Source organism: Phocoena phocoena, chromosome 11 (assembly GCF_963924675.1).
Source record: "Phocoena phocoena chromosome 11, mPhoPho1.1, whole genome shotgun sequence".
Taxonomy (NCBI): Eukaryota; Metazoa; Chordata; class Mammalia; order Artiodactyla; family Phocoenidae; genus Phocoena; species Phocoena phocoena.
In genome coordinates, this window is record NC_089229.1 from 97,036,560 (window position 1) to 97,059,515 (window position 22,956).

A 22,956-nucleotide genomic window follows, 5' to 3' on the forward strand; every position below is an offset into this window, starting at 1 on the left:
TCTTCCCGGACTGGGGCACGAACTCGCGTCCCCTACATCAGCAGGCAGACTCTCAACCAGTGCGCCACCAGGGAAGCCCCCTAGGGTATTTTTATAAGGCTTTAGTAAGCTTCCAGATTCGGTCTGCACTTAAAAATCAAAAGTGCTAGAAGATTGACTTAGAATGCAGCGTGAGGGATTTGGGCAAGAAAAAGAGACTTTTCCCTCAAATGGGGGTGGTGGTGAGCAGCCAGGCATGTGCGTCTGTGTGTTGGGGCCAGCTGGCTGGGTCCCATCTCTCCGGGGGTTGGGACGGGGCAACCAGTGTCAGGGGAGCTTCTGGGATGCCACGTGGGCCGCCAAGTGATTTTCGTGTGTGTTTGCCTTCCATCCTGACGACACCCAGTGAGGTGGGCAGAGCAGGTGTCGGGCTCAAAGGTTTTATGAAAATACCCAACAACTGCTGTGCTGGTTACTAATAACTGCGGTCCCAAGCCCCCGAGGGATCTCCCACTACCCATTCCGTTCCCTGGGGGTCTGCAGGAACTCTCTCTTCTCAGACTCTCAAAGAAGGCCCAGCGGATGCCCCCACGACCCTGCTCTAGCCGATCGCTCGCCACTGGCCCACGCTGCCTGTTCCAGCTACAATTTTCACTGTCACCCTGAGAGGTAGTTCCTATCATCAGCATCATTTTATAGGAAACCGGAGACCGAATGAAATCAGGAAACTCGCCCCCATGATGACGGGTCACATGATTATGAAGGAAGGTGGAGTAAAGGAGGACGCTCTCGACTGGATGACAGAAGATCTGGTTCTCATCCCCATTCTGCCCTGCATATTAGCTGTGTGTCGTTGGCGGGCTTGCCTCACCTCTCTGAATCTAGCTGGTTTTAGTAGGCTGTGGTGGGAAGCGGTTCTAATGGCCTTTTTGGAGCTTCTCAGAGACCACTCTGCTGGCCTCTCCTTCCATACTATTTCAAAGCTGGCCCCCCTTCCACATCTGTAAGGTAGGCTGGGTCTGCTCCCACGACACTGTGGTAACTGATTAGGAATGTTTTTAGACCCACTTTTCAGGAAGCAAAACTGAGGGTTGTGGAGTACAAATGACTCAACTATAGTCCTAAGAAAAATCACTGTGGTGGGATCTCAGGGGTAGCTTTCTTGAAGCACGTCTTAGATGAAAAGAAAGTTCTCTCAGAGTATCAGAACCAGAAACCTAGCCTTGGGGTGGGCAAACCTCCCCACCTACCCTGGTTGGGGAGCTGCCAGCAGGAGCCAGAGGCACAGGAATTCAGGGGGAGTGGCCCTGACCATGCTGCCCCCCTTGCCCCCACCTTTTAGCATCTGGAGGGCACCAGGGCAGCAGGAGGGAGGGACCAGTCTTGTTTCTCTGGAATGAAACAGGTTTGACAGGGAGAAAAGTCCCTCTGAGGGTGGGGAGGCTGGTGAAGCAACACTGCAACATGCTGGTGTCTTAGGGGAGAAGGGGGGACTGAGGTCCCGAGAGAAAGCTTCACCCTGAGAAACACAGGGATGGGTCATGGACTGGGCCCTGTTTGTGCTTCTACTGCCAAAGCCTGACTTATGATTTTTTGTTAAAGATCCTTTGCTTTAATGAGGCCCGTTCATTGCTCAGGGTATACGAACATGTGTTTGACTTCCCTTAGGCATACTGACATTTCACATCTTGAATTTCACAGCAGCAAGCATTTTAATCCTGAAAATATATAGTGTCTCACCCCCTCCCCCATCGCCCTGCCCCCAACTGCCTGTCTACCCCACGTTCCTTCTCTATCCTTTTCACTGTTTTCCATCAATGTCTGCTGAGTGGTTAGCGTTCCCTGAAATTATTTTATATGCAGATTTGCTTATTTCTTTCTAATTTTTTTCTGTTACACCCTCTAGACAAGAAGCTCCATTAAGGTGCGAGCCTCACCTGCCGGGTTGTCACTATACTGATCAATGTCTAGGAGGAGAGTGGGCACTTAGTAGGTCTCTATCGACATTGGTTGAATGAACGTGAGCTTGAATGGATGACAAATGCTCAACCAGTACATGGTGTTCTTTATCTAAGAGGCGTAAACACAGCCCTGACTCCTGGCCTTGTGTTTTGTTTCCCTTTACTCACGTGTAAAAGCTGTTTTCTTCCAAGTCGAGTCCTCCCCCCAACAATTCATCAATGTAATAACGGTGTCTCGAATGTTTGCACTGAAAAGGACATTACGATTCTAGATTGTTGAGCTTCCTGTCTCCCAGAAATACTCATCCACCTCGTCATACCCATCCACGTAACTAAAGAGCCATGCAACCTTCCATCCTGTCCCTGAGGTTGACCCAAATCCTTCCTGTTGTAGCTCCAGTTTATTAAGGGGATTCATTCATCTGTTTGTATAACAGATACTGACTGCCTACTGAGAGCTTAGCACCCAGCATCCGGGATATGATTCTGACAAAACCACCATGATAGCTCCCTAGGGATGTCAAAGCCAAATGGGGTGACATATCAAACAAGGACTTACGCCAATACCCAGACACCTGTCATTTCAGTCGTGTTATGTGATATAAATGTTGTGCGCCAGGACGACATAAAAGGATGGGGAAGGCTAGACTCTAATGAACTCAGGAAGACATGTCAGGAAAGGACCCCCACGGAAAAGGGATGGATGAACTGAGGTCTGGATTTATAAACTGAGGACTTGGTAAACTGAGCAGGGGGCAGCCAGACAAAGGGAGCAGGGGACAGAGGACCGGCACCCAGGCGTGTCTAGAAGCCCCGGAGCAGAGTGGGGCTTGGCTCCTTCCAGGATCCTCCTAAGAGAGAAGGATCTTTTCTTTTCCTGATTGACCAATAAGCTTTCAAGGAGCCTGCCAACAACTGGCAAAGGTCCTAGCCCGGAAAATAGAACCCCACTGGGTCCTTTTGGGCCAGAATCTTCAGAGTTTGGCTTCCCAACATCTGATTTTTCCTTTAAAATGTAACCTGACATGTCTCCAACAGCCGCAGCCTAGAACTGACCACTGAGCCACACTGCCACGGAGTGATGCTGGCGATGCGTATTATTTCAGTCTTCCGTGTCATCTCCAGTGGAGGTCTGACCACAAATCCCTAGAGGAGTCCGGATTCCACAACCCGATTTGCTTCCACTAAGCCTAGGCTAGACCCATTTGTAAATGGAGAGGGCTCACCTGTGCTGGATTATTTCGAGATGAGTAAGAGATGTTCTTTGATAATTTCAAGCCTGCTTCTGTCTTGACAATGAGTTGCCTTTTGGAAATCTCTACTATCCCATGGGTACCTCAAACTCCTTACCTATCATTCCTGTCCTCAAACCCACTCGTCTTGCAGTCTTCCTGACTTTCATCTAGAATCATCACGCCTCCAGAACACAGTGGCCATCCTCCTTCTGCCTTCCCCTCTCATCTTCCACGTCCAACTGGTTACCAAATCCGATTGATGCCATCTGAAAAGCGCTCCTCTTATCCTGAGTTTCTCTCTGCTCCCTCTGCTTTATCCTAGTCTGGATCCTCCCTTTTATATATATATATATATATATATATATATATATATATATATTTTTTTTTTTTTTTTTTTTCTGTACACGGGCCTCTCACTGTTGTGGTCTCTCCCGTTGCAGAGCACAGGCTCCGGACGCACAGGCTCAGTGGCCACGGCTCACGGGCCCAGCCGCTCCGCAGCATGTGGGATCTTCCCGGACCGGGGCACGAACCCATGTCCCCTGCATCGGCAGGCGGACTCCCAACCACTGCGTCACCAGGGAAGCCCCCTCCCTTTTATAATTTATTGCTGTTCTTCCAGCTCTCACTCCATCAACCTGCCTCCAGTCCATCCATCAGTTATTCTACCACCAAAATCATCTTAAAAAAATCAAGGAAAAAACCCTTGTTGATTCCTCATTACTTAATAAACTAGTGATTCTCAAAGTGCACAAAAGCATCTCCTGGAAACTTGTTAGAAATGCAAAATCTCAGGCCCCACCCAAACCTAATCAGTCAGAGGCTCAGGTGATGGACCCTTCAGGTGATTCTGATGCTAAAGTCGAGGGTCCTCAAGCAATCAAATCCGAACTTTATAGCCTTTCACACATGGCCTTGAATTATTTGGTCCTAGCTTCTCTCTCCAGCTTCCTACTGTCATAAAATTCTCCTTACCCCAAACCTTTTACTTTTCTCTGCGTGTGTTAGACCCCTTCACCACCCTGCACTTTTGAAGGCTGTTCCTCCATCTGGAATATTTTTCCCCTCAATCTTCCCTGTCAAACTCCTACTCATCCCTAAGAGCCAACTCAGAGTTGCCTCCTCAGGGAAGCCTTCCGTGACTGTTCCCAGCCACATTTAGTTGCTCATTTTGTGGGTTCCTGGAACGCTTTTGCTGACAATCTAGTTATATCTGTTTTATCTGTAGATTTGGCTTCACCATAGGGAGTGGATTTCTATCAGATAATTAGAGCTGTTATAAAATAGCACCAACTCCTTGTGAGCAGGTGCTTATGGAGAGGACGTGAACGTTATCAAGGGTACTCTCAGCGGTATACCCGAAGGTCGCGTCTTTTCTACTCACTGTTCTTCCAGGAGGGATGATATCTCTCGTGCTGAGTCCATACAGTTGAGCTGGGTGCCAGACACCTAATCGGCATTCAACGGATTAAAGAATGTATTGAATGGATAAAAGATGGATCTCTGATTGTAAGGGAGGATGAAAAGTTCTGTCCAAATTTGAAGTTCCTGTCTTCTATCCTTTTGCAAAAAGCCCCCAAAGGATATTATAGCCATGTTGATCTTTATGTTTCAGGGCAAAGCTACAACCACCAACCCAGCTAGTACAGCAGTTGATAAGTTACTGGGTGGGGGATGGGTTTGGGGGGTTTGGGTGGGAGACCCGCTCCTCTTTCCCACCTACTGAAAGTCCCTGCTGCAGGGAGCCTCCGTGCTGGTGAGTCTGGCATCTCCCCCAGGTAGATCGATTGCTGTGAGTCCCTGCTGCGTTGACCCTTTAATTGTTCCTTGTGCCACATACCTGCCACCCTCCTCACTCGCCCACCTCACTGAAATTCAGGTCAAGGTCCCCTGAGGCACTCAGCATTCTCCCCATTGCTGTCTTCCTCAAAGAGTGCAGAGCATGTGCTTCCAGACCACCCAGACCACCCGGGCTCCCATCTGGACACGTCCCCTTACCAGCTGTACCACCTTGGGTAAGTTACTTAACTTTCCTTGACCAATGTCCTCAACGGCACAAGAGTTAGAACTACTGGGGTGTGCACGGAGCCTTCCAGGGAAGAAGCAGCCAGGACATGATAACCATTACTACGATTATTTATTCTTCAGTCTGACCTTACCTTTCCACCCCTAACCCCAGCACCAGCTTCCAGCACTTTCCTCCCCAATTAGAAGGCCCACACCTTCAGCCCCTTCTGTTTCGGCTGCTGGAATCTGCCTGATGCCTTTTCGGTCTGTAAATCCTCAACCCTGACCAGCCTGTTTTCCAGCCCCAAGAGTGTTTGTGTTCCATATGCTCCCCAGCTGGCTACCAGCTCAGTCTCCTAAACGTTAAACTCGTGTTCTAGAACATTCTTCTCAAGCATGACCTTTCCTTAAAAAAAGGCAATACATCAATGGCTGGGAAATCAAAGCAGCTACACACACACACACACACACATACACACACATACACACACACACGCACGACTACGTGCAAACACGCTCATGGGCGCCCACCCACGTCCCTACAACTCCACGTGAAAAGCCATCTAACTCATTAAGCTCTGCTTCGCCACTTCCCAGTAAACTTTTCTGTTTTCTTGCCACAGAGGTTTCTGTCACAGCACACGCAATGTCATTACGGACCCCTGCACCAATTCAACTCAGCCAAACTCTGCAGCGCTAGCCCACCTCTAGAAAATTCTCTCGATACGTTTGGGCCTTCGCCTCTCCACCTCATGGGCCTTCCCCACCCCTGGCCCCCACCTCAGCCCATCTCTGCTCATTTTGTCGGCCTTTCGTACCAAATACAGGGCCAGGATGGAAGGAAACAAACCCGTGGTCCTTCAGAGGGCCTGCATCCTCGCCAGGGTTCAGCTCGTCCGAGCCGGGCCACCCTCCATCTGGAACCAAACAAAAGCCCCAGGCGTCCCCGTCAACCCAGAGGCGCTTGCCTTTCAGCCTGTGGTGAAACATGTGTGCCTGGCGAGCAGCCCACTGGCCTGCTGTAACTTGAGAAGCGAGTGCAAGGAGTTTGGGAGGTCTCCTTAGATCTGGGGCTGGGAACCTGGAGGACGAGGGTTAGGCTGGAGAAGAAGGTTCCAGGTCAGAGAATCAGTCCTCGGGGGCTGCGGCTCTTCCTGGGTTTGTGGTAAAAGAGCAAGGCCAGGCCTCACGGGGCAGCCGGCATGGCTTTGCACGGCCGGGGCCATCCGAGTTCGAAGCCTGGGGGATGCGTCTTCCTGGTGAAGTCAGACCAATCTCCGGGTAGCTGGGAGGTGACGACACGAATTTCATCCCTGCACACATGTTCGGAGGTGATAACATACACGCATATGGTTTCTCCAAGCCCTGAAGGAGGGCTTCCACGCCGGCTAAATGAACTAAATAAAAAGCAGACGTACACACACAGACATATGCTCATGCATGGATGGGGGAGGGGAAAACAACCAAGATCTTCAAAAATGCCAAACCCTAAACACCAACCTGGAGAAAGCGCTGCTGGACGTGAGAGACAGACAGACAGAAAGACCTATAATACAAGAACGAAGCTGTCCCATAAATTTGCAAGAAGGAACAAACCCCGTAGCCACCCATACACACACTCTTCAGAAAATCACGTGCGTCGCCAGTAGTTCTGCTGAGAAGGGTTCAAGAGATCTGTGGAAGGGAACTGGGTGAACTGGGGACTGCCTCCCACGGGGTAGGTGATTAAGACTCTTTAATTAGGATCAATCCTCCACCGTGAAGTTGGGAAATTCCTACCGGAATTCCAGAGTGAAGGCTCCTGAAAATTTCCCCGAACCTAACCACCAGAGGTAACCCTAAAGGGGCTTCTGATGGGCCAGGAACTGGATATTTTCATTACATTGCAAAATGATCTTATGCAGTAGGCACTATCCTCATTTTATAGATAAGGAAACAAAGGCTCAGAGAGGTTAAGTAACTTGGTCAAGTTCACACAGCCTGTAGAGGGGAGCGTCCTTATGAAAGGGCAGAGAGAAGCCCACACCGGTGGCCAACAGAGCTTCTGAACATGGCATCCATCCAGGAAGACAGGACTGGCAGCCTGGACACTGCCCCTCTCTGCAGTAGGAGCTCGGGATGCTGAAATGCCCACTTTGGGACAGGTGACTTAGCTAAGGTCACGCCGCCACTGGCAACAAAGTCGGGCCGGAACCTGCCTTCCCTCCAGCCAGGCTCCTTACCCGGCAACACACCTCTCTGTTTAGCGAAGCTCCAGCAAGAAACCAGGCAACAAGGGAGGTGACAGAGAGCAAGTACATCTCCAGGAACCAGACACCTGCCCTCCAAGGCCCTCCTGTCCCAGAGATGAGTTGAACTGCCAATCATCTCAATGGCAAACGTGTGCATCAGATGCAAAAGGCCTCCTGCGGACCTTGTGGAAGGCTCTGCCCTGGCCCGTGAGTCTAACACGCTGGCTTTGGCAGACCTTGGATGCCCTCTTATGCCAGTATAGCTGCTGAAAGGGAACTGTGTTCCCCAGCACGGGGACGGAAACAGAGCTGCCCCACAGCCTGAAGCCCGGAGCTCCTTTCAGGCCTGTTTTCATCATCCCTGGGTTCTGGGTTCAGCTCTCCCCTGAGGTGCACTTACCCCGGAAGCAAGCTGCTCCAGACTCGCTCTCGACATGTAGGCAAACGCCTTCCATTCCAGGCGGGGTCCAGGACTCAGCCCTGCTGTTTAGGAACTATGTCTTCCCAGGCTGCACTCTGGGGGTCTCCGTCACCCAAGCCCGTCTCCCCAGGCAGCCAGACCGTGCAGACAGGCCCTAAACGCATTTGGAGTAGAAGTTCCAGAAAAGGAACATAAAGGCTCCTTAACTCCAACCTGAGAACTGGGCTTGGGTCCATCATAAGACTCCCAGTATCCTCCTGGCAGGTCTACTGTGTTCCTGACATAGGCTCATGAAGCAGGAGCTTCCAAAGGTTTCCACACAGAGAACGAAGCTTTCCATTTCCCTAGGCCTGTGTGGTTCATTCTGAAACGCGAGGCTGCAGGAAGGGGATGGGAAGGTACTAGAGAGGAGGAGACAGGACAGCGTCAGCACTCAAACAGGGATTTCCACCCTCCTTCTGCCACTTACCTGCTCAGTGGCCATGGGCAGGTTAAACCCTCAACCCTCAGTTTCGCCACCTGTAAACCGGAGATGACAATCGCTACCTCAAAGGATCTGTGACAACTTACGGTGGGTGGCAGCATTTGAAAGTGCCCAGCATGTGGTGGGTACGTGGTAAATTCCTCGTTTCCTGCCCTCGTGCTTTGGGCGCGCAGAATCAAGCACTGGCTATGCTCATCACCAAAGCCACGGCTGTTTGCCGAGCCTGTTTCAAAAGGGCCACATCCCATAAGGGACACAGACGCTATCAGGCATGTGTGTCTTTTATGGGAGGCCAGATCTCGGGCACAGGCTGCTCTAGATGTTGAGGGCGCACAAGGGCCTCGGATGGAGGCAGGGCAATCCAGAGAAGCGAACAGACAGGGTTTCAGGGCAGTAATGCAGGGTCCATAGTGGTATGGTGGGTACCTCGTGTCTCCGACCAGATGGGAGGTGGGAGTCCTTAGGCTCCAGATCCTGGAGGGTGAACTGCTTCCCAGGGGAAAAGCACTTGGAGGGCATCACTAGGGTCTGCCTTGGCAGGACAGGTGTGGCCATCGCCAAGTGACCCCTCGGCTGTTGTGGACCCCTCCTGGGATCAGTGGGCACCCGGAAATTTCCAATTGGGGTTTTTACATCTAAGGGGATGAATCAACCAAAAATGATACAGAGCTCATGTATAGTAGACTCTAAAAGAGCCGAACTCACAGAAGCAAAGAGTAGAACTCTGGTTGCCAGGCGCTGGGGATGGGGGAAGAGGAGATGCTGTACAAAGAGTACAAATTTCAAATTTTAAGAGGAATAGGTTTGGGGGAGCTAATGTACAGCACGGGGGCTATAGACAGCAATAGTGTACTGTACACTTGAAAGCTGCCTTGAGGGTAGCTTCTAAATGTTCTCATAAGAACAACAATGGCACTTGTGTGAGGTGAAGGACGTGCTAACTAACCTTACTGCGGTAAACATTTCGCAATATATACGTGTGTCAACTCATCACACTGTACACTTTGAACTTATGCAATGTTATAGGTCGATTATATCTTAGTAAAGCTGGGTGGCGGGAGAACAAAAAAACCCCACCAAACCCCAAAAATGATACAGAGGAACACAATACCTAAGTAAGGAGAGGGAGGGAAGGGATAAGGAACTTCCATTCTTGAATATCTACCCTCTGTTGGGACGCCTACTGCAGTAATAGAGCTGAATCATGTCAACCTGTGGGGTAGGCAAGACCCATACCCACATCTGAATCTCTGACTCCAGGAAACCTGGGCTCAGGGAGCCTTCAAAACCCTGCCCACAGTCACAGGGGGTAGCTGGAATTTGAACCTAGGTCTGACTCCAAAGCACCAGCCTTTTTCAGTCCCCCCTGCAGCACCAAGAGGGATCAGCGGAAGAAGGGGAGGCGGGGCTCCAAGAGAACCTCTTAGGAGCACATTTCTCTTCTGTGTACGGATGACTCATGATCCATTTCTGCTTCTGGGTAGCCATACGATTATTTTTTGTTTGTTTGTTTTTTGTTTTTGCGGTACGCGGGCCTCTCACTGTCGTGGCCTCTCCCGTTGCGGAGCACAGGCTCCGGACGCGCAGGCTCAGCGGCCACGGCTCACGGGCCCAGCCGCTCCGTGGCGTGTGGGATCCTCCCGGACCGGGGCACGAACCCGCGTCCCCTGCATCGGCAGGCGGACTCTCAACCGCTGCGCCACCAGGGAAGCCCCCATACAATTATTTCTGTTACAAATAGTTAAAAAATGTTTCCTATGTGCTCAGAAAACCACTTACAAAAAACAAAACAAAAACCGAAGCCAAAAAAGAATTCAACCCTTAACAATCTCAAATCCCCAAACAACAAATGTGCTGAAAAGAAACTTCCAAAACGAAAATTGCCAGGTTCATTGTTATTGTTTCGGGACTGTAACATTGTAACTCTAATTGGCAAAACTGGCAGCAGAGAAAGGCAAGTAGGTTCTGGGCAGTGAGCTTGCTGGTCAGAATGAAGGGTGCGGCTCCGAGCTGCCCAGAATCACTGCAACGGAGGCGGTAACTGTTCTTTTAGGTAATGAATCAACCACGAGGCATCCGGGAAGGGGGGATATAACTGTGTCTACACACAACTCTGACATCAGCCGATTTTAACAAGTTTACTAAAACGACAGTCATGGCCTTGACAATACTGAATGCAAAATACTGGTGTACACAGATTTTACAAGAGCCAACTTACAAGGATCAGGTTTAACAGATAGGAGAGGCCTGAGGGAAGGCAAGCACACGGATTTTATTGAGAAAAAAAGCTTATATACTGTCGGGTTGCTGAAGTTTAATAAATAAAGGTCAACTTATAATATATAAAAACAATATAAACATTTATATGCTACGTGCATATTGTATAATTTAAAGTAATAATTTATATATGGGGAGAGATGCCAATTCATGTTCTTCCGATTTTTCTCGACAAGGCACACACACAGGATGTGTCTATCCGTATCCACCGCCAGCCGACCAGCTTGTTGTTTTCTGACGTCAGTGCCCGGACGTAGGTTTGGGAGGTTTTGCACTGAGAATTCCAGTGTTTGTCGTCAATGCCTCTGCAACCGTTCTTGACAGGCCTGGCCTCTTTACATCTCGTCTCATAAAAATATTGTTTGACGGGAGAGTTGCCGGTTTTGATCTCCCCCAGCACCGTGACCTGGTGTCCCCGAATGTCGATGGCCGATGACTTGTCGGTCACCCACAAGCTCTCGCTGTCACACACGGAGTACTCCCCTCGGTGACTCTTGTGCTCCGCGTACCTCTTCCTCCGTGCCGTTCTGTTGGTCGCCACGGGGTTGCCCACGTAATCCTCCATGAGGTACAGGGGAGGGGGCTCCAAGGGGGTGCTGTCACTCAGCAGGACCCGGGGGGAGTTGTAGCGTCTCTGATGCCGTAGCAGTTCGGGGCCCATGGCCGTCATGGGCTGGAATTCCGACTTGGCGGGCTCCCGGGGGGCCTCTGCTTTGGGCAGCACGCTCTGGTAGTTTTCCTTAACGTCCACCATCTGCTTGGAGAGCTTGTTTTTTAAAATATCTGCCTGGATCAGCTTAATAATCAGGGAATTGAGCGAGTCTTCCGGCAAACTCCTTTGATCCATGCTGTTACCTTGGATGCCACGGAGATAAGCGAGAAATATCACATAAAACAAGATGGACATCACCTTGTTCACCTGTAAGATCTGAAAAGGAAACATAGGTGTTAACAGAAGGTGGTGGCCGCTGGCTCTTTGTCATCCTGAACCAGAGGCTGAGGACCCCTGTGAGGCGAGAGAGACAGCAGGGTACCACCATCCTAGGGGAGCCTCAAAACGCCCCCGTACTGGCCAGATACAGAGGCTGTCTATTTCTCTCCCATTCCCCTGGGAAATACTGCCTTTTACGAGCCCTCCTTTCTCTCCTAGATGTCCAAGTGCCTTCACCACAACAATCTTTCCTCCAGCATCATGGCTGTGTGAGAGGGAAAGAGGCGTGTGTGTGTGTGTGTGTGTGTGTGTGTGTGTGTGTGTGTGTAAGAGAGAGGGCAAAATCATCTTTTTTTCTTTTTTTTTTTTGCGGTACGCGGGCCTCTCGCTGTTGTGGCCTCTCCCGTTGCGGAGCACAGGCTCCGGACACGCAGGCTCAGCGGCCATGGCTCACGGGCCCAGCCGCTCCGCGGCATGTGGGATCTTCCCGGACCGGGGCACGAACCCGTGTCCCCTGCATCGGCAGGCGGACTCTCAACCACTGCGCCACCAGGGAAGCCCTCATCTTTTTCACAAGGAAACCACGAACATCACCGGAAGGACTACAGCCTAGAAGAGTCAGGTCTTTCCCGAAGACCCGGGTCACAAAGAGGCAGGTGTGCTTGACTCCAGGCTTTCAACCTCCATCTCTTTTCTGGACAGATAGCACCTGTCACCTTTGCACCTGACGTCTACCATCTGCAGCCTTCTGCTGTGTGTAGATGACGTCCTGCTACTTCTTTATTTTATTTATTTATTAAAAAAAGTTTTTCTTGGCTGTGCCATGCAGCATGTGGAATTCTAGCTCCCCAAGCAGAGATGGAACCCGTGTCCCCTGCAGTGGAAGCGTGGAGTCTTAACCACTGGACCGCCAGGGACGTCTCCAGCCACTCCTTTAAAGGTCCCTTGAGCCTGAAAAGATCACATCCCGCTCCACCTCGACAAAATGCAAAGAAAGGGAACCTGAAAATTATAAATGCGTACATACATTTTTAATTAAAAAAATATCAGTGGCAGTAGCTTTGCAATTGCCTCAAGAATCATAGCTCTGTTGCCCCCTCCACTGCAGCCCCTGAGATCTCTCAAAGGAACAGATACCCCAAGGCTGGGGGTTGGGCCAGCTGCTTCTATATCCATAGCATCAAAGATGGCTCGTTCTTGGCCAGCCTGGAAGAGCTGTTCTCTTGCCCTTGTAAATGACCATGTGGGCTGCGACCTATGCTGTGAGAGGGCCTGAGTGTCAGGTGCTCTGCCGACCTCTCCAATGGACATGCTCGCCAAGGTGCCCACCTGATCCCCAGAGACCCTCTTCACAAGACAGCAGGCCCCCCAAAGCACCACCCGTAGAAGATGGAGACACAGCTCAAATTAATGGGCTACACTTGCCCTGAAGTGCAAGATTCCCTGTTAATTTTTCATGTTTGACTTTTTAAGTTTCCACTATGAAACGTTCCTTTTAATGGTTCTGTTTCTAATTCTGCTGTCTCCTTGTTTCAATGGCATCTTCACCTATCAACGCTGTCATTCTGTTGCCATAGTAGAGCCTCGACCTGGGGTTTCTGCTGAGTCCTTGGGGAATTAGAGGGCTGATCCTGACATACCTTCATTGCTGGTCTCTCCCTCACTAGAGCACAGCCCTTATTTTCCGAGGGTTGGCACGGGACGGAGATCTTTCCGGTGGGGAGGGCTGGCTGCACTAATGACCCCTCCTGTGCTCTGTGCTTCACGCCACTCCCCTCGAGGTGTTCATTCTGTAATCACCGTTGAAGCCACCTTACGGTCCCCAGGCCTTTCTCGTTTCCTCTTTAAAGCTCTAAGCACGGAAAAGAAAATCCTTCCCTGGGTTCACCTTTGGTATTTCGAGAAACCCAGGGGGAGAAGAGAAGGGAAATAAACAAATGTGGCACAAGACATAGAACATCAGCCCTGCTTACCAAGTACCCGTGTCTGAGCCTGCCCGAGCTAACTCGCTCCCGGGACTCAGAGGCATCCTCTTTCCCCATCTCGCTGGAAGAACTGCGCTCTTGTCCCCAAAGGTCAACAGCACTGCTGTCACTTTATTCCAACTTCCTCCTCCTGGCGCCCAGCCTGTCTCTCTGATAAGGGGACCGTCTTCCTTGCATGGGAACTACTCTCTGGACAACTGACTCCTTCAAGGTCAGGGCTGAGAGAAGGATTCTAGCCGTGCTGCCCACCTCTAGAGATTGCCTCCAGGAACTGTATTATCCTGGGAAAATGGTTCCCACAGGATAACTGATCTCCCCCCCAGCTCTGCGTAAGAGTGACATCCCCTTCAATCTTGCAGGCCCAACAAAATCAACGATGAACACAAAAAGTGTGGTGTACGTGCAACTAGAGTTACACCCCCTTCTCCCTTCCAAAGTAGAGTACAGCTGCAATAAAATAATATGGGATGGAGAGGCGATCGAAAAACAATTTAGGAAACCCCCCAAAAGCCCAGCCACGATCTACTAAGAATAAGCTGGCTACCTGCTCACAGGGAAATCAATCACGTGTGGTGAGTGGAGGGAGGTCCCGGGTCCAGTAAGAGTCACGCCCAGATTAGTAAGGTCATTGCAAGGGTGAGTTGGTAGGGAGAACGCTGATGGATGGGGCTGCTATATGGGAGGTGGCCTGTATATGGAACCAAAGGATGGAAGAAGGAGAAGGGTATCTAATCCAAGTCCTTCATTTTATAGATGAGGAAAACCCAAACTGCAGTTTAAAGAAGAGGAGAGGCACACAAGGGCAGAGAGGGGGGCTCTGCACTCCGGGTCCAGCATTCCTTTTCGTCACATCACGATCGGGCTCCCACACCCCACCCTTCAGCCCTGTTCACTGTACACGAACCGCTTGAACAAGCTTTACGGCCCACGTGACCCTTCACCTTGCGTGCTTTCATAGCCTCCTCTCCTGCCGAAACTTTGCTGATTCTTCAGTGCCTGGTTCAGAAGCTAACTTTTCCACGATGCTCCCCCGAGAGCAGCAGCCTGGCCTCCTTTGCATCTCCGTGGCATGCTGGCAGGTGTCACATGGCATGACGTGGTTTACTCCATAGACTCTCTCCTCCAAGGCCAGGAGCCCCTTCCTTCCTGTCTGTGTCTGCCTCTCCCCTGAGTCCACACCACAGTGAATGCAAAGTGGGTGCAGGGAGTCAGAGATGGACCGAGGGTGGCTGGAATGCCTGCCCTGCATGCACAGAACTGGCTACCTAGTCTGCAGGGCCTAGGGCAAACGTTTCTCACAGGCAGGATGGCGGCAGGAGGCGTGACCACGTTTGAGGCAATGCTCGGAGCCCCCAGGTGCCTGCTCCATGGTCCTATGGGACCTCACTTAGAAAACCCACAGTCAAAAATAAAATTCTTCCGAATTTCAAGATGGTAACCACAGAGCATCACACCTTGAGTTTGAGGTCCCCTCTCTGAGTGCCAGGCTCTGTGTGATGCCCCGGCTTGCAGGAACTGAGACAGTTCATCCTGGTGAAATTGTTCGAAAGTAAGGGCGGAAAGTTATCATTGGTCAAAAGGGATGTGCAAAGCCCACAGGGTGCAGCGTGCAGGGCCATGGACGGGAGCTGTGACTTTAGTGCAACCCGGCAGGGAGGGCCCGGCATTGTGGATAATGAGAAAGGCTCCTGAGACCGCCTTCCTTGCTCCCCTGGGCAGGGGGGGATTGGGGGAGAGGTCAGGATCGTCAGAGAGGAAGGCTTCATCACTGATATTGCAAAGAATCGCCAAAGCACAGTGATCAGATCGTACAAAGCAGACTGACTTGTAGTTGATTTATTATTGCTTTTCAATTCTCTACAGAGGATTGTAGAGGTTGGACTGTTCCTACCCTCCCATCTACCTGTGGAGCCCCAAGGCAAACCCCAGTAACCCCTCAGGTCCCAAGCACGCAAATTCAGCACAGAGGTATCCGGCCAGCACTGCTAGTGGTGCGGTGGGACAAATGAACAAAATGAAGTATATCAAAATTCCCAGGGCTTCCCTGGTGGCGCACTGGTTGAGAGTCCGCCTGCCGATGCAGGGGACACGGGTTCGTGACCCGGTCCGGGAAGATCCCACATGCCGCGGAGCGGCTGGGCCCGTGAGCCATGGCCGCTGAGCCTGCGCGTCCGGAGCCTGTGCTCCGCAATGGGAGAGGCCACAACAGTGAGAGGCCCACGTACCGCAAAAAACAAACAAACAAACAAAAAAATTCCCAAATGCCCCTCAGCCTGGGTCCTACCCATTTCTGGATCTGGACGGTTGCTTGCCATCAAGTCCAAAAACTCGTCGTGATACTTTGGAATAAGTCCTGGGAGTAACTCATCTGCAGGCTGGTAAGTGTTTCTAGATATCTGCAAGGCCGCGTTAAAACCCAGAGGCTTCCTGCGGACTCCACTTTGATAATCTGCTTTCGGGTTTTCAGAGCAAGCCCAAGAATATCGCTAATAAAATTCGCCCAAACACAGATGCTGACGTTGGAAGGGGCCATAGGGAACCACCTCATTTTTACCACTAAGGGCACTGAGACCCGGAGCAGTGCAAAGCGAGCTGTGTGAGGTCTGACTGCTACATGACACAGAGAGCGACAGGGGATCCTCGGTGATTAAATGTAACGGAGATCGCGTGGCCGGTGCATAATCACGGTCATTGTCAGGGGTGAAAAGTGACATCATTATGAAAGCACTTAGCACCGTGCCCGGCATATCGTGATCCACTGGACAGGTTAGACGAACATGAACCTCAGTTACCTGTGGCAGCAGAAGACACTGCACGCCTGCCCCCCCGTGCACACACGCCAGGTAGCAGAGGACTAGTTCCCTGGAGTGGGCAGTGGAAGAGGAAAGGCAGTACCAGGAAGGCGCATCGGTGAATGTTTCAATTTCGAGAGACTTCTATGCTCCTTCGCTGGTGGTGACTGCAGTGTATAGAGACCCCCGTTTAAGCAACGATCCTAGTGAGTTAGCATTGTCTGAATGGCTCCTCCCGCATGACCAGGCCACGTCTTTCTCATCCCCCCGTCTCTGACGTCCGGCACCGGGTTGCGCTGTTGTCGAGTCTCCAGGTCCGTTTACTGAATGAGCACCTACTACAAGCAAGACCTACCAAGACACAGCTTCCTGGCCTCGGATCCTGTTTGGGTTTCTGCCAAGCCTGGTTTGGAAGCCAATCAACTCTGCCTCTTCTCCCAAAGAAAATACAGGCCTGGCTCTGAAGCAGGCCAGGGTCCCCAGGCTCTTCTCGGCTATAATTGGAAAAAGACCTGTTAAAGACCTCCGTTGGACCCCTTCCTGCACTCTCCCCAGTGCCCGTTTTCCCCGCTCAGAGTTGTCCAAGATCCTGACCAGCTTGCAGATGCTATTTTGCTCGCTTAGAAATGCTTTCCCACATATGGTGCTTTCCCAGTCCCTGGAGCAACATTCCTACAAGGTTTCACCATCCCTCAAAATACTCAAAAGAGAGCAATTTCTGATTCCTCCTTTTTGGCTCCGTGTACGATACACACAGAGGGTTTGGGGTCTGGGAGGAACAGCTGAAATGGAAGAGAAGCCGGTGAGGACGGTGGTACAGGGTCTGAGGCCACAGCAACCAGGGTCTGTCCTGCCGCACGGGGGAGACGGGGGCCGACACCGCTGAGTTCCAAGTCACCGCTCTAGGACTAGCTCCCTGGCACGTGCGAGCCACCGCCTGGCCACGAACCCCCAGCCACTGCTTGTGGCACGTGTACTGAGTGAATTTTGTAGCCTGGGCAGAGTGGGGTCACCAAGCACAAAAATGTTCTTGCAGGGAAATGACATACATTGCATCTTTCATCTTGGTAACACCCCCTCGAAGGTAGGTAGTTACATTTCCCATTTCAGATGAGGAAATCGAGGCATGGGGAGGTTTAATAATTCGCTAACAAGCAGCAGAGCCCAGACTGGATGGCCGTCTGCCTCTGGAGCAGATGCCCTGTGCCGTCTCTCTGTCCCGGCTCTCACACAGTCCAGAGGAAACTCAGGTTCCAAGCCTGGAGCCAGGACAGCTCAACCCGGCAGGCTGAGCATCCCCCCAAGAAGCCTCTAGGCACCCCTTAGCAGTTTCCAGGGGCTTGAGGCCACCACTCCTGTTTCCTCCTCTCAGATTCCCTGTGAAAGGAAACACAATTCAGTTTCCTCCTGTCCTTCCTGGGCCTGATGCCCTCCAAGGTCAGGCCCCTGCAGGTGCCTGTCCCGTGCGTTGCTTCATACAGAGCACAGAATGTACCACCTCAGACCCTGGGTTTGGCCCCAGCGCTGGAAAATGGGGTGAATAGCACAGAGGGCATAAAGGCTCTGTTCTAGCTTTCCTAGGGGAGGAGGTGTGAGAGCAAAGGTGGAAGCACTTTTTAATTTGCCAAGTGTTGAATATGCAAATTCTAGAGATTTCATTATGTCCAGGGCCGCCACGTCCTCCGGGGGCAAGTGCACTCGAGGACACGGGCCAGTTGTAGCCATAAGGACCTAATTCTTGGGAGAATTTCTGCAGCGATGACCTGGTCTCTGATGAATGTGACCACATCCCGCCAGATAACCCTAATATCTTGCTCAGGGAATGGAAAGAGTGAGAGATGGGGAGGCGAAAGATTTAAAGCAGAATGACCAAAAGGAGAGGAGTGTGGTGGAAACATTAAACCAAGGCCAGGCTTGTTCTCCGGTCTTAATTGCAAAATTAATTCAAATTGGCTTTGTTCTGAATACGGGTCCTGAGGCCTCAAAATGAGTCAGTTGGGGCCACGTGAAGATGTTCTGAACTGACCCCTGACAAGGCTGGGGGCTGGGAGAGACAGGTCCCGGTGGAGCCTCCGCTGGGGACTGCTCTGGTTTTGGTTAATCTCTTTAATAATGATCCGGAAGCAGGAGAGAGGAAAAAGTGGCAGGTTAATTGAAACGCACAGATGACGCTTGAAGGGAAGGCGCTACAAACACCGATGAGGACAAACCAATTATTCCCCAGCCCCCGTGTGGGCGGGCAGCCTGGAAGAAGCAGGGTGAGATTAGACTGGGAACACGTAGGTTCACTCACTGGTGGATCCAAAACCAACAAGGGAGGGAAACGCTTGTGAACGGATGGAGGGAAGGAGAGACTTGGGGTGTCTGGAAGGAGCGGGTTAGAAATGAACTCACGAGAACTGGGCTGTGTGGGTGTTCATGGCGCCCTTCCCCCGACGGCCCTGCATGCATCCCTCAAACACACCTCACTCACTCTTATTGCACCTCTGAGGGTGGCCACTCTTCCCTGTCTTAGGGAGAACAAGAACACATACATTGAGCTTTAGAGAGGGTAAGAAATTGAGCCGAGATCAGAGAGCTAGTCAACGACTGTCATCAAAGATGCTGGTGAGCATGGTCTAAATTCCCCCCCAACCAAAAAGCATCACCTCTCTGCTGTATTTGGTGAGACCTCATCTGAGACCCCTGATCCCTGGGCAGGTCTGCATCACATAGAGTCCATACAGGTGACAGCAGAGGCAGGGAGATGGATTCCTTCCCTGTTCTCTAAAAGCCCCTCATTGTGCATAGCTCCTCTTAGTGAAACTTACTTAACTCAGGGTTCTGAAACCGACTGACACAGACAACGCTTGGCCCAAGATCTGAAATAGGACAAGGTCCTCGGTTTTCAGGGGATGCTGGCTTCCCAGTGGAAGCAAGACAACCTATCAACAAGGAAGGTGTGTTCTAGGATGAAACAAAATGAAATAGAGACCTCAGAAGGGTGACTCACCTCCCTCAGAAAGGAACTGCTGAAACTGGTTCCTCCTGGAGGCCAGAAAATGAAGACAAGAGACCCCTGAAATGACAAGGAGCCGGTCTCCCCAAAGCGAGCTAAACACCCTGAGCTGGAAGTAAAAAGCTGGGAGTTTCTTTTTCACAGCTGTTGGAAGAGGAATTTTACATCGTTCAAAGCATCCACTCGTCGGGCCCCAAGGTAGTGAGAGACAGAAGGTATGGCACATGTCAAAACAATGTGCACCACAGCTCCGAGAAGAAGGTAGTGCCGTTATTCCCCAGGCCAGGGAACCCTCTGGCTTGGCCCCATCTTGGCAGAGAGATCTGAAAGGAGCTTGGTATGCCGACACAAGCCCCAGGAAACCCAGATTTACTTTATCCTTTACATACTATCAACTCTCATTTCATGGCCAGAGGGTAGACAAGGAAGGATCCGCAGAGAGAATCTGAGTCAATCCAGCTACTGGCCATAACTGTGTTTTCTTTGTTCTGGGCACTGATGCTCATTCACCAGTGTGCTTGAGGATGGACATGTACACACACACCTCACACACACTGTAGCCTCCCGAAATGAGGATGGGTTACGGTCGAGTTAGTTCCAAATTATTATATCATTTAATATTCTGAGACGTCTTGATTTTGGTTTCATTTTCTGCATGTGGGTTAACTCCATTTTTCCAAGTGTGGAAACACACAAGGGAAGGTTGCTTCCATTACACAGACAGTTGCGGGTATGGCTGGCGTTCAACTCTTAGCGTCAGAGAATAACCTCCCCAAGCAAATGAAACTTCTTGTCCTAGAGGTACTCCTAGTGTTTGAGTTGGGTTGATGGGTCAAGCATATGTATTACCCGTAAAGTGCTACCCAGCTGTAGGCTAACTGTATCAGAAGGCTGACCTTCCATCTTTAATAATTGTAATAAAGAATCATGAGGACGATCAATTACCTACTTTGTCCACCCAGCCAAGGATGGCTCTCAAAATGGCAGAATAAGGAAGCTGGCTTTATCTTGAGAGCTGGGAGCGAAGGGAAATCCCAAATCAGGACTCCCATTCACTCTCCAGATGCCTCTTCCAAACCAAGACCACAGCTGGCTTGGCAACGCCCAGACCTGGGACTGCACCTCCAGGGCAGCGGCAGTGAGGCCGGGGTCAACCCAAACCACTCTGGTTTGGCCCCACGAGGACTTGGCCACAGTGAGTGTGGTCAGATGGCAGCCTTTCTCCTCCAGGCTTGGCGATGGGGGCCTGTGTCTCCCGCTCACGCTTCCCCCAGCCCACAGCCAGCCTCCTTCCACGAGGATGACGGACTGGCAGATGGTCCGTGGCTGCCTTTGGTCTGGACACCCTCTCCAGGAAACCACGCTGTCTGGGGACTCGGAGGGCCAAAGCCTCCTTCCACGGCTCACCCAGCCACCGTCCTTCACCTGAATCCCCTGCCACACCAGGAAAGCAAGGCAGGAGAGGCGTCTGCATGGGAGGTTTCCTGAGCTTCTTTGCGCCCCCTTGCAAAGGGAGGCTGGAATGAACACACAGGAAGAAAATCCATCTTCCACCCGAACCCAAGTGTGTGGAAGGCACTTCATAAACATTATGATCCAATCCCAAACCATCTACCGACTCTCGCTCTGGGCAGCTGGGCAAGACGAGAAACCAACCCAGAGTTTGTCCTCTGAATTCTGGCACCAACACTGTGGACCCAAAGCTGTCATTCATCACAGACACAGTCATCATAACCGCTTGTAATAACAGCTAGTATTTACTGAGCCGCACCATATGCTGAGGACTTCTGCAGACTTTACGTGGATTGTCTCAATTAATCTTCATGGATACGATTATCATGCCCACTTGTCAGCTCAGGAAACTGAGGCTCAGAGGGATTAAGTTCTTTTGTCCGAGATCACGCATCATTTGAGAGGTGGAGCCAGGATGCAGACCCCTGTGTGGCCCCCAGGCTGTACTTTTAGCCAGTACTGCAGACCACCTCCCAAGTCGTTCCAGAGAGTTGAAGGCACCTCTCACTTGCTTGCAGGGAGTGAGGCACCATGCCCCACATTGATACGTTAATGCTTCTTTCCTTGTTCTGAGAAAGAGATCTCCAAGGCAGGTGGTCTGAAGTGCAAAGGGAACATTTCACCGTCCAAGGCTGGGCATCGCCAATTCACAGCGGCTGAGAAGCACATCTATGCAACACGGGGCTGACGGGCTCACTTATCTATGCCTTAGTTTCCCCAAATGTCACACATTCCTTTCCTCTGTCCCTTATTGGATGGTAAAGAAGACCAAGAACCCAGGGATCCTTTTTGAAATCTGTCGGAATTTTGAAGGCGAGACAGATTTCTGATTCTTTGGTTTTCATAGATTTTTAGCGTATTGACAAGGAGAAATAAAATAATGCAGACTCTCGGCACGTCTCCCTCTTTGATTTATGAATGAAAAGCATCTCTGCCACCGATCAGCTTTGCGGCTACGGGAGAATCACTGCTCATCCCGGGGTCTCAATTCCTAACGGGCTTTCTCCATAGGGCTGATGCTGGTATTTTGGGCAGGAGAGTTAGTTCTTCATTATTCAGTTTTGTCTCCCACACATGAAGCTCTGCCCCCAACCTACTAAATGTCAATCATGTCCCCAGTCACGGTGACGACCAAAAAAAGGCACTCACACTTTTCCAAATACCATCTGGGGAGGCCTTATCCCTCCTGGTTAAGAATCACATAACATAATGCTGGTGGGCTAAAGTGGTTCTCAGCCGTTTTTGACCCTTTTTAGAATGTGATAAAGACTAAAGAAAGTTTCCCCTAAAAAAACACATGTGCACATATCGGAAACAGTTTGCAAAAAAATTCGAGGCAGTTCACCAGCTCCCCAAAGCCTCACCCAGAGACCCATGGATCCTCGGTGAAGAACTCTTGAACTAAACAGTTTTTCCCAGCTTCTTCCCAGCTTTAATATCCTGTGCTTCTATGACCCTCCGCTAACCCTGGGCCATTTCTTCACCAGACAGATGATCCTCAATACTGGTCTCGTTTTCTGGTCCTTCCTACTTTTCTGTGTCCTATTTTTTTTTTTTTTTTTTGCGGTACGCAGACCTCTCACCGTTGTGGCCTCTCCCGTTGCGGAGCACAGGCTCCGGGCGCGCGGGCTCAGCGGCCATGGCTCACGGGCCCAGCCGCTCCACGGCACGTGGGATCCTTCCGGAGCGGGGCGCGAACCCGCGTCCCCTGCATCGGCAGGCGGACTCTCAACCGCTGCGCCACCAGGGAAGCCCTTCTGTGTCCTTTTGAAGCTACAGAGCCAGGCACTGGCGTCCTCATCTACTAGAATTCTCGGACAATGGGAAGGTTACAGCAGGAAAGTGGCCTCTGCCCCAGATGCAACCATCAATTACTGAAAGAGCCAGAACCAGAAGCCGGCTCTCCAGAGGCGCAGAGCTGTTCTGCCCAGCTGGAACCAACACAGAACCATAAATATAAGGACACCCAGAGGGAAACCTGCCCACAAGGTTGCAGAAGGGCTTCTCCGGGGGGTGCAGTGGAATCAGGACCGGCACGGCATGTGGAACGCTACACTGTGAGAGGGCTGGAGCCCTCGCAGCCTGACTCGGCTCAAACGGTAGCCCATGAGGCAGAACCCTTCCCTTCCTTTTACGAATATTT

General features: G+C 51.2%; 1 protein-coding gene across 1 annotated transcript; it reads right to left on the reverse strand.

Annotated features, from left to right (window-relative positions):
• Positions 1–10,743: 10,743 nt before the first annotated feature.
• Positions 10,744–21,288, reverse strand: NTF3 (neurotrophin 3). Its single transcript, XM_065887481.1, has 2 exons — positions 21,284–21,288; positions 10,744–11,514 (listed from the first exon to the last, which is right to left on the reverse strand). The coding sequence occupies exon 2, from the start codon at positions 11,500–11,502 to the stop codon at positions 10,744–10,746; it is 759 nt and encodes a 252-aa protein (XP_065743553.1). The 5' UTR covers positions 11,503–11,514; positions 21,284–21,288.
• Between the last annotated feature and the right edge of the window lie 1,668 nt (positions 21,289–22,956).